The sequence below is a fragment of the Psammomys obesus genome, unplaced genomic scaffold (assembly GCF_907164565.1).
Source record: "Psammomys obesus unplaced genomic scaffold, mPsaObe1.curated_primary_1811, whole genome shotgun sequence".
Classification (NCBI taxonomy): domain Eukaryota; kingdom Metazoa; phylum Chordata; class Mammalia; order Rodentia; family Muridae; genus Psammomys; species Psammomys obesus.
In genome coordinates, this window is record NW_026585895.1 from 30,002,779 (window position 1) to 30,015,353 (window position 12,575).

Below are 12,575 nucleotides of genomic sequence, written 5' to 3' on the forward strand. Positions count from 1 at the left end.
TGTGTGTGTGTGTGTGTGTGTGTGTGTGTGTGTGTGTGTGTGTGTGTTGAAAGAGGAGAAAAAACAGGTTTCCACTACAAAGACTGAGTTACATATCCAAGAGTTAAGACACGATAACAAAGTATTTATACATCTCTGAAATTCTTAGCTAACACACTTAAATTCTCGAAAATTTACTGTGTCTGGCTCTCAACTCAGCAGTACAGTGGTCACCTAGCATATGTGAGGAGATGCTGGGTTTGGTGCCATCATCACAAACAAAAACAAGTAGTGCAATAAAATAAAATTTAGATTGAAAAGTCAATTTCATTCAAACATACAATATTTCAATAGTTACGTTCTCCATATCCTGTAAAAGTGTCCCCAGGATTACAAAATATGCCTTTAAAAAAAGTTTATTTCAAATCACATAACTAAGTAGTTTATTTCATGCCACACAACTCAGGCAGTTTTATCTGTCTTTTCTTCTCTCTTTTCTTTTTTGTTGTTGTTTTCTTTTTGAGACAGGGTGAGCTCTGGCCTCAAATTCACTCTGTAGACAATCTCCTAAGTGCCTTTTTAAGACAAAAAGAAACTAAAGCTTCATCTATATTACCAGTTACCAGGCAGGAAGGCAATCAACACTATGTTCTTTGGGGCAAAAGGATGCCTAAGGCTTTGGGTGGGACAGCCTCTGGTGGCAAACCCTAGCCAAGGATGCCAAACAGAACTTCTGACAAAGCATTCGTGTAAAGGGACAAGCTCAGAAAGTATTAATAAACTGGCCACACAGCTGTAATCCCATATCTGGAGAGGCTTAGGCAAAAAACCTGCTGTGAGTTCAAAGCCAGCCTAGAATAGATACTGTCTCAAGAAAACCAAGGAAGAAAGAAAGGAGGGAGAAGGTAGGGAAAGAGGGAGGGAGAAGGAAAGCAGAGAGGGAAGAAGGGAGAGAGGAAGAGAGGAAGGAAGGGAGGGAGAGAAGTGGAATGAAAAAAGGAGTAGGAAAGGACAGCAATATATTCCGTTCTCTTTATGCAATTTCTCTTCCCTTTCCTCATTCCTCACTCTAGGCCTAAGAAGGCCATCACCTTTCTCCCTCTACAAAAGGTGTATGACAAAGGAACACTTTAGAAAAGCAAAGACACAAACTCACTTCCAAGTTCATATAAAATATTCCAGGTCCCCAACGAAATTAAAACCCAAAAGCTCAAGACACAGGGAGCGTGCATCTGCTCCTCTGATGGCTTCTCCGGGGCTTTAGAAGGGAACAGTCGCAGACCTGGACTGCCTCAGGAAAGGAAACTGAAAAAACCTGTCTTCTTGGCAACAGCAACTGAATGAGAACCTTTGCTGAGATCGGAAGACCTTGAGGAAAGAAAGATGGGCCCTTCAAAGTGGCAAACAAAAGATAACCCAAGATAAAAATACCTTTCAGAAAACAAAAACAAAACAAACAAAAAACCCCTGTGCTCTACAGTCAGTTCTTGCCTGTCACACTGCTGGACCAGAGTATAAACGAATTGATAACAATGACCATTTTAAGTGTTCCCCAACCAGTGAAATACAAAAAAGTATCTGTCTGAGGAAACTCATCCACACCCCTGCACCTCACTCTGAGATCTCTGACAACTAACCCCACTCCCTGTTGAATTAGTAATTTTTAAAACTGTTTAAATATGACAATTTCATATACGAGTACTGTATTTACATCCTCTCCACCTCTTCCTCCCCCTCTTCCAACTCCTCATTATCCCCCAACTTTGTCTCAAATTCATGACTCTCCTCCCAACCTCCCTTTCTCTCTCTCACACCCACACCCACACATAACCTGCTAAGTTCATTAATGTTGCTCTTACGTACATGTGTTTAGGGCTGAACATTTGTGAAAAGGCTCATCCCTGTAGAAGATTGATTCTCCCTTTCTCAGCAGTCATTAATCGCCTGTAGCTCTTTATCTAGGGATATGGTCTTGTGAGATTTCTCCCCACCCTGACATGTCAACTGATGGTCTCATTGTGTTGGTCTTATTCAGGCAATCATATTTTTGAGATTTCTTGGATGTAGCTTCCCTCAAGTATGGAGAAGACACTACCTCACAACAGGAGTCCTAGTCCTTTGGCTCTTAGTCTTTCAACCCCCTCTTTTATGATGTTCCTCGAGCCTTCAGTCTAGGATTTGTATTGTTGGTATATCAGTTAAGGATGGGCACACCATCTCTACGTTTTGACCAGTTGCGAATTTCTACAATGTTCTCTGTCTGGTCCCAAAAAAAGCTTCTTTGATGAGGGGTAAGGGTTATGTTTATCTGTGGCATAGGGATAAATCTTTAGAACACAGCTAGAAATTAGATATTTAGGAAAGTAACAGTAATAGATTTTCTTCTAGAGTCCATGACCCTAATAACCTAGGTTTACAGTTCCAGGCACTAACTCCCTCTTACGGAGTGGGCCTTCAGTCCAATTAAACTGCTGCTGTTGCCCCTGGACTGGACCATTGGAGAAATATCTAGCCATGCTGCTTACTGGTATGGCTTGTAGATCTTCAGCATGATTGCTTTTCTCCCACAGCGGTTTATATACTGCTTCAGATAGCATGAGAATTAATTCTCAGCCAAGAGCCTTGCAGATCAGTTCCAGCTTAATTCCTCCCAGTCCTGCATCCAAAGCCTGTAGTGTCTTCCACAACACAGCCTTACCTTCAAGTTATAGAAGGCAACCAAGGGCAAGGACAATCACCTATTTTTAGAGGGAGTTTTAGGGCGACTCTTAGACTCTCCTGATGACAATTCAAAAGGAGATTTCCCATAAATGATACTGAAGATTTTGTTACATAAATAAATATTAAATAACATTTCTCTATAGCTTTTTAAACTATCCCTAGTGTTATTTATCTCTCTTCTCTCCTCTTTTCCCCTCACTTCCCCCCACCACCACCACAATTAAGGTGCTCCCACCCCTGCCCCCATCCTTGCCACCCTTTCATTACAGCACCTGTATCCTGCTATCACCCTCTCTAGAGTACATTTTCCCACACATGTCCTTTACATTCTCCTGGGATTTGTGGTTACTCCATGTTTTATCCTCAGGATCCACAATTAGAAAGGGGGAATGCATGTAGTGTTTGTCTTTCTGGGTGGGGTTACTTCACTCAGTTGAATATTTTGTAGTTCTATCCATTAACCTGCAAAATTTCATGATTTTATCTTTACAGCTAAATAGGATTTAGTTGTGTATACATATCACATCTTCATTATCCAATCATCTGTTAAAGAACACTTAGGTGTTTCCAATCCTAGCTATTGTGAACAGAGCATCAATGAACGTGGTTGAGCAAGTGTCTGTGGAGTAGGATGTCAAGTCCCATGCCACATTGGGCATATACCAAGGAATGGTATAGCTGAGTCATAGGGAGGACCTACTTTTAGTTTTTGGAGAATAATCCACAGTGGTTGCAACCCCAGCCACAGTGATTGAGTGTTTCCTCTTCTTCACAGCCTCACTGGCAATTATTGCCAGTTGTTTTCTTTACCGTGGCCATTTTGACTACTGTAAGATAAAAACCTCAGAGTAGTTTTAAATGGCATTTCCTAGCTGTTAAAGATGCGGAATGCTTTTTTAAGATTTGTCCTAGCCAGTTTAATTTCTTGTTTTGAAAATTCTCTGCTCAGGTCTGTAGCCTTTTTTTTTTTTTTTTTAACTTTAGTCATTTGCTGTTTCTTCTTCTCTTCCTTTTTTTTTTTTTTTTTTAAAGTTCTTTGTATATCCTGGACATTAATCCTCTGTCAGATGTGTAGTTGGCAAAGATTCTGTCCCATTCTATGGGCTTCCTCTTCACTTGATTGTTTCCTTAGTTGTACAGATGGTTTTCATTTTATGAGGTCCCGTTTGCAAATTGTTGGCCCTAGTTCCTAAGCAAATGGAGTCCTATCCAGAAGCCCTTTCTTATACTTACACCTTATATAGCATGCTATCCATGCTTCCTAGCAGTTCCAGGGTCGTGGGCTTCACAGAAATGTCTTTGATTCATTTGAAGTTGATTTTTGTGCAAGTGAAAAATATGGATCTCTAATTTCATGCTTCTGCAGGTGGACATGCAGTTTTCCAGTCATCATTCCTTGAAGATGCTGTCTTCTCTCCAGTGTGTATTTGTCATCTTTCTCAGCGTTAGGTAGCAAAATGTCATTTTGTTTTGTCAACTTTAAAATGTCTATTTACTTTATATAACGTCTCAGGAAAACACATCACTAACCAATAACCACATAATCTTGTGGAGTTCAGTATTTGTTCATATAAACAAATGTGAATTTTAATATGAATTCAGCCTAAAACAAATGGCCCACCAAATCTGGCTACCATGGTAGTGACAGTAGTCACTGTTTCCTGAAGATTTTTTTTTTCTCTTTCCTGGGCCTTCAACTCTTATCATCCTCCATGGGCCAACTCAATAGAATAAGAGCAGAGACCTATGTGCTTCTCTCTAGCCTCTCCCAACTGACATCTAACAGGTGTATCTTCCGGCCCATTAGGAGATGGTATCTCTACTGCAAGTGACAATGAAGCTGTATGTTCAAAAGAGCTTAACATGGAATAATAATGATGCATAATTTTGCCCTTGTAACCAACACTATCCAACTTCGGTTCTTACAAACAAATTATTTATCTTGGCATCCATAGTGGCCCCTAAAGTCTGTGCCCATGCTCTGATCCCCTATCAGTGAATTGATCATAATTGGAAAAAGAGGTCCTGGCAGATATAATAAAAGGATCTCAGTGTTGCACTATTCTAGCTTGAGTCCAAAATGTCCTCATATAAGACAAAATAAGAAAAGAATACAGATGCAAAAAAGAGAAAAGGGCCACATCAAAAAGGCAGCAGATGCTGTACCTACACAGCGAGCAGGCAGTAACTACAGCCACAAGAAGCTGGGAATAGCAAGAGAGGCCTCTTATCTGGAAACTTTGGAAGAAATGGTATTTGCTCAGCACCCTGATTTCAGATTTCTGGTTTTCAAAACTATAAGAGAATCAATTTCTATTGTTTTAAGCCATCAAAATAGATATTTCTGTTACATACAAAATAACCAAGGACACTTCATTAATTTTATTAGCAGTGCTTCAGATGGCAATGATACTAGAACTGTGATTTTGAGTTTTTATTTTAGCCATTTTTGTGCTTTATTTGTTGCAGTGCTAGGGACTGGAACACAGGGCCTCCTGTATGCTAGGCAAGCATTATACCATTAAGTGATATACTACCCAAAATCTTTTCATAGTATAAGAACATGTAAATAATTGCACTAATGTCAGAAATTATACATTTCTTTCTTTCTCGATTTTATTTTAGGTTTTTTTCAAGACAGGGTTTCTCTGTATAGCCTTAACAGTCCTGGTCTCACTTTGTAGACCAGGCTGGCCTCGAATTCAAAGAGAGCCGCCTGCCTGTGCCTCCCTGAGCACTGTGATTACAGGCATGGACCACTACGGCCATCTGAAATTACACATCTCAATATAAAAGTGATAAATATTAAACCAAAGAGATTAAGTAGATAATAAAAATTTATTTGGAAATATCAGAATGAACTTATAATTTTTAGACTTATTTTCAATGTCTAAACACAATCTGGGAAGAAAATTTGTTTAGCACTTGCCAGTCTCACATTCTCATCTACATTATACCTCAGGGAGAAAGACTGCTCCTTAGAGAAATGGCTTAGTTTAAAGAGCAAAGAAGGGCTGGAATGATGGCTCAGAGTTTAAGAGCACTGGCTGTTCTCCCAAGGGTCCTGAGTTCAATTCCCAGCAACCACATGGTGGCTTATAACCATCTATGATGAGGTGCCCTCTTCTGACCTGTAGGCATACATGCAGGCCCAACACTGCACAAATAATAATAAAAATTTAAAAAAAGAGAAAAAAGAACTTAGAAGTTAAACCTCAGATTATTTTTGCACCACAAAATGATTTCTTGGGTATTAGTATGATTACATCAAAAAAGTACAAGTCTGTATGAATTTATGCCCACACGGAGGGATAACAAAGACTCAAAAACTGAGTCTAGATTGACAGCTTACAACAATCTATAACTCACGTTCTAGTGGATTCGACTATTTCACACAACCATACATGCAGGCCAAACACCAAATGCACAGATAAACAGATAGACAGATAGTTAAAAGGCAAGCTGAGCAAGCCGTGGGAAACAAGACCCCATGGTCTCTTTCATTTTCTGCCTTCAGTTTCTGCCCTGACTTTTGTTCATGATGCACTGTGATTGGGGCATTCAAGTAAGCCAAATAAACCTTTCCCTTTCCCTGCCTTTTGAGAGTCAGACTTATGCAGACTTATCTCAGCATTCTGAGAGGCCTAAATGATCGGACAAAAGAAACTTAGTTCTGTGTCCTTGCTCAGGAGCAGACTTCTGGTAGTGGGATCAGGACCTTGGAAGTTGGCTTTTCTTCCTGAAGAGACGAGTTATCAATCCCAACGCAGTTGCATGCTCAGTCTTCTCTTGAGATTCCCTGTGTTCCCTTTGTACAACATTGCTTTATTAGCCTCCTCACAACTTTGTCCTGCTGTATGATAGTTTCTGCCACATCTGTCCCATTTCTTTCCTAGAAATAGCATATAAGATGTTGTACTTCTTAACAAGCTTGCTTGGAGTAAGGCATAGCTTACATGGGGCCTCCCAATGCTAGCTTTCTGTCTTATTTTTTTCTTCTCATCTCCTGGCTACTGCCCCTTTAACAGCTTGTCCAGAAGAACCCTCTACTGGTCTAGGTCACCTACCAAAGGTTATTTTGGTTAGAATGTTTTGTCACAGCAATAGAACGCAAGTAAAGGATCTAGTTTAATGTAGAAGGGAATTAGGCAATGATCAATTTGTGACACTCAAAGAAACTGATCAAATCTAAGATTATCAGTTGGTTTTAAATTCACTGGGTACAAAATTGATACGTAACTGGTTATATCAAACTGTCACCAAAGTGATAGGACAAAATGCCTTTCCAACACAAGGGAAAAAACAGCTAGACAATGGAGCAATCAGATCACCACCCAAGGAACTGAAGAACTTCGCTGACTCACAAAGAAAATAGATAATACTCTCTCTTCTATGATGTTGTCAACAAAAATACAGAATCCATCCGTCATTCATTAAAGCTACGTGTTCTAAAGAGCTGTGGACCTAGCTCAGGACCTGAGCTACTGTGAGAGGAGGAAGCAAACAGGAAAACATTAATGCTAAGAGCTCCCTATGAAAGGGTCTGCCCAGCAGCTTCACTGTGTGACTGCCAGGATTATATGCCTGTCCTAGACTCAAAGACATATGCACACCCAGACACAATGTGCCACTGATCCTGTGCATGTTCTCTCAGGAGAACACACCTGAGAGAAAACTGGAAAATATGAGTGATGGGATATATTATGAAGTTATTTATTTAAATCATGATGGTTTTATTTTAATATAAGAAAAAGTCTTATTTTTTACTTTTTAAAAAATAAACTAGAAAACAAAATATCAAATGAACATAACTAATTCATAGGTTTGAAAAAGAAGGAAGAACAAAATAAAAGAGAAAATGAAGCTTGACAAATTGAACAAATCTCACCTCCCCCCCCAAAAAAAAAATGAGTAAAAAAATTAATGGCATTTCAACACACTTTACAATTACAAAAAGTATAGTAAAAGTGTGAGCAATTTAGCATCAAATAATATTACATGAAGACGTCAGGAGGGCAGAGCACAGATAACTGTTTCTCTCCCAACATCTGGGTGCCTGGGGCTAAATGTAGAATCAAAGCCTGTAACTTGGGGATAGTGTTAAATGCTGCTTAAATCTCAAGTCTGGGAGCAAAAAAAGGTGGAACCACTCATGCATGAGGAGGGGATAGAACCATTCATGCAGGAGAAGGGGGTAGAACCTCTCTGGCAGGAGGAAGAGATGGAACCTCTCTTGCAGGAAGAGAAGATGGAATCATTCTTGCAGGGTGAGGGATGGAATCACTCTTGCAAGGTGGTCTTCAGCCTCCTCCTCTTCCTCCCCACTAATTCTGCTCCACTTCTGGTTTGGATGACTTCCAGAACAGACACTAACAATGAGGCAGGTTATAAAGCAAGGCCCCTAGCCCCTCGCCACTGTTCGCTCATTACCACTGCTATTGTGAGAGGCCCCAGTTAAGCTAGATGCTGGCAATCCACAGAAAAGAACATGATCAGCTCCCAGCAACATCTACTTACTCTCCAAAACTCCAAGTGGTTCATAAAACACAAACCTTAAAACCAGGCTCAGTGGTTCACTATGTACAGGTGATTGCTGCATAAGCCTGGAGACCTGAGCTCAACCCAAGACACAATGCGACGGGGGAAGAAGAAAACTGACTCCACACAATTGTCCTCTGACTTCCGCCTATGTGTAGCATGCAAGCACTCACATACATTCACAATAATTTTTTTTAGAGAATGAAAATAAAATGAGCAAGGTGGTGATTCATGCCTGTAATCTCAGCACCTTGGGAGACTAAAGCAGGAGGCTACCACAAGCAACAGGTCATACTGCAGAATGTGAGTTCTCAGCCAACCTGGGACACATAGATTCGCCTGCTTCTGTCTCCTGAGTGCTGTCCAATGAAAACTTTTTAAAACTTATACATGTATTTGCTCTTTAATTCTTTAGATTATATTCCTGTGGCAAATTAGCTTTACTAGTGTGTGCATGTGTTTGAGGGAACGTGTGGGCACTGGACATGACATGTGTGCACCCAGAAGCCTAGGGACAACCTTGAGTGTCATTTCTCAGGAACCATTCACCTTGTTTTGTAAGACAGTCTCTTTCTCACTAGAAGCAGTAAGGCTTTCTAGCCACTTGTCTCCCTTTCCCAGCACTGGTATTGATTACAAACATACACCCTAGGGACTGGCTCCCCAACCCCAACAGGGTCTAGACTCATGTCCTCAAGCTCATGCTTAACTAACCAACTGAACTACCTGCAGCCCAAGTAGATTAACTTTCGATTCAAGTTAATGCGAAGAGTACCTAGCTTTTGTTTTTTATGTTAGCACCATAAGCAAACAAAATAACTGTGGGGTTTTGTTTTGTTTTGGTAGTATTCGGAATCAGTCATGGGGCTAGGTGCACGCCCCCACATACTATGCAATACAGTATGGTAAAGCAGCCAGATCGTAGAGCACAGGCCTAGCTCAGCTTTCACTGCATGGCAGCAGGGTCTTCCCCTTCCTTGGATCAGGATTCGTGCCAAGCCTTTAGGATCATAATCTGATCTCCCTGAAGTGCTTAACACAGGAAGCTGAGTTTCCTGAGTTTCATTCATCTTTCTTGCTAATCTTCTCCCATACAGTTCGGTACCAATGAAGAGAAACTCCCATCTCCTCCCTCCCTGTCACCCTTCCCCCAGGTACAATGCAAAGCAATACCCAGCCATTGAGAGGGAAATTGAGTGCATCCCAGAAAGATAGAGATAGAGATAGAGATAGATAGATAGAGAGAGAGAGAGAGAGAGAGAGAGAATAACCAACCACACTCCAAACAGCCCAGAGACCAAGAAGAAAGCATTCTACTCATCGTAGGCATGGAACCTCCAGCAGCCTATGGAGCACAAAAGCCTTATGTGGACTTGACACTGTCAGCACTAGTCTTCTTGGGTGGTCTGACTTTTCTAATGACTGGCCCTACATCTGCTGCAGAGGAGCAGTTATGAACCTAGCTCCTTGTCCACCCAGAAGTGCTCTATCTATCCCACCCTCATCCCTATCACCTGAGAAATCACAGCACAAACCTGTGACTTGCAGGGTTTGAGACAATGACTTCTACATGTGACAGGGAAACTACAAATGAAATCTTGATAACATGATTACCTAAGCAAGACCTGCAGAACACCACCACCAGCTGCCATGCCAGTTAGAAAAACCTCACAGTGGTCCTACACTAGAAGAAGAGATTTGGAAATTAATGATTACTGAGAGAGGGAGAGAATAGGTTTCCTCTGAGGATGAGCACTCTGACAGTTTATCTAACCCCAAATATTAGCAACAGTAAATGGACTCAGCAGGAAACATAGATTGATGGTGATGATGATGATGATGATGATGATGATGATGATGATGTGTGTTAGCTATTTTTCTGTTGCTGTGATAAGACAGCATGACCAAGGCAACCTATAGAAGAGTTTATTTGGGGCTTACATTTTTAAAGGGTTATAGTCCATGATGGTGCAATGGAAGTAGCAGGTGGCAGGCAGCTAGAGCAGGATCTGAGAGTTCACATCGCAACCCATAAACAGGAAGCACAGAATGAACTTGGGGGGGGGGTGGCAGTGCTGGAGGCTTTTGAAGCCTCAGAACCAAGCCCTGTCTGTGACACACCTTCTCCAGCAAGACCACACTTCCTAATCCTTCCCAAACTGTTCCACTGATTGGGGGCCAACTACTCAAACATATACATTTATGGGGGTATTTCCAAACCACCAAATTCCATAAGAATAATTAAAGGAGATGAGGTCATGAATTTGAGAGAGAGGTGGGAAGAATTGCAGGGAGTAAAAAGGGTTGAAAAGAAAATGATGTAATTATAGTACACAGAAGAAATTATCAAAAAATTAAATTAACAAAATAATGGATGGATTTAATAATATTAAACTGTTAATACATTAAAATGGCTGAAATGGTACAGTTATTGTCATGTATGTTTAGCAACAATTTTAGGAAGAAAAAAAACTTTCATTTTGCTCTTAGAATTGACCCAAAAAAAAAAAAAATTTGGTATTACCACCTTTGTGCCCATCCAGAGGCCATGAATTTAAAAGGGAACAAGGAAGGGGTGTGTTGAAGAATTTGGAGTGAGGGAAGAGAAAGGAGAAATAATGATATGAAATATATATGAGCTCAAAAAACTTAAAGAAAAATATATATGTTAAATTTTTTAAAGGAAGAAAGGCAGATTAGTAATTCAATCTACCTTTGCCTCTGTGTTGTCTATGTCTTCCCTACCTTGAGCCATTGGAATTAAATCCTAGGCCTCATGCATGCCAATTAAGCTATATTCCTATTTATAAAGTAAAATGTCAACGTGTACAAAGGATAAGTACAGACATGGTCACTGGCAAATGTATCAACACACATAAGTGTCATGCCCATGTGTGTGTGTGTGTGTGTGTGTGTGTGTGTCTGTGTCCATTTGTCTGTCTGTCTGTGTGTGTAAAATGGTGCAAAGAAGCGAGGTGGGGATGGGATCACATGAATATGCTTTATTTGATTGCTAAAAACAGAACAGGGAAAATGGAAGAGATATTTCTAGGTCTTGTGCAAAACAGGAGGGGAAAACTTTTTCTTTCAAAATGCATAGCTCACACACTGGATTTCCTATAGGGAGGCCCTGAGAGCAATGCTTATGATACGGACTGCAGAGTAAAATTTGAGGATAAAATAAAAGCCAACAAAAGCTTTTGCTTCTTATTTTTACACCCCTCAGAAGGATGTGGATTAGTCACGATGAGGTAAAAACAAACTAGTAACACCTGAGAACTAGTTAAAACTGGAAGCTACGGGCTACTCATGTTTCTTTATAGACAATTTACACTCTCACATAAATATAATGGCAGTTTACAAGAAAGCCAGTTAAACTAGAAGACCCATGCCACTTAAGTAGCACGAAAGACAAACTACATAGATGTTTCATTTGAGTTGTTTATTTAACCAGCTTTCCCAGAAACCCAAATGTGAAATGTTTCAAATAATAAAGAAACTAGTCATTTTCTACCTTTCCTTTGCAGATAAGAAACCCAGAAGCCAATGATCAGAATGGAGAAATTCATGCATCTCCAGAGACAAGGTCAGCTCAGACAGGAGCAACATAGTATTTCCCCTATCGTTGCTTTCTCCATTTGAAAAAAAAAAAAAAAGGCTGTTTCTTACCTGATCACAGATCAGCTCCCATTTTTTCTCATTGTCATACTGCCTCAGTAACCTGGCTTTGTCGGGAGGTAGGTTCATAGCATTCTGTGAAAACAAAGAGTAAAAGAATCGGTTATATACCACAGCACCTGACAGGTAGGAATCATTTCAATGCCTACGGTCCAGCATTTTAATGCCTATCATATGATTCACCTGCAGAAGTCATTCCCACACCGTTTGACTCATTTATATTAGTGAACTTTCATTTCCATACTCAGTGTCGATGAAGGAGCAACTTGTTTAAAACATGCATTTCAGCACAAGTGGCACTGTCCATTCATTTCATGTCAGCCTCCCTTTGTTAATCAATAAAGAGGTCAGACATGGCTTTTCAGAAAGCATGATTCCAGTGTAGATATGAAGACACCAAAAGAAAATTCAATGGCCAGAATCACTGAAAGAAAATATCAAGTTTGCACCAGATGACAGGCAGAGACACTTTCTATACAAGCCCGGCAACCTGAGTTCATCCCAAAACTCCGCATAAAAGTGAGGAGAAAACCAAATAAAAGGCAGATAAATAAATAACAGTAATAGCTGGACATGGTGGCACATGCCTGCAATCCTAGCACTCTGGAAGGCAGAGGCAGGAAGATCTCTGTGAGTTCAAGGCCAGCCTGGTCTACAAA

The 12,575-nt window shown here is 40.4% G+C and overlaps 1 protein-coding gene across 3 annotated transcripts in view; it reads right to left on the minus strand.

The window, feature by feature from the left end:
• The window catches only part of Fmnl2 (formin like 2), a 286,190-nt gene that overhangs the window by 114,328 nt on the left and 159,287 nt on the right, over nucleotides 1-12,575 (minus strand). For all 3 annotated transcript variants that reach the window (XM_055600033.1, XM_055600035.1, XM_055600034.1), the window contains exon 2: nucleotides 11,908-11,991. In XM_055600033.1, the coding sequence (XP_055456008.1) occupies nucleotides 11,908-11,991 (84 nt within the window). The remainder of the gene's footprint in view (nucleotides 1-11,907; nucleotides 11,992-12,575) is intronic.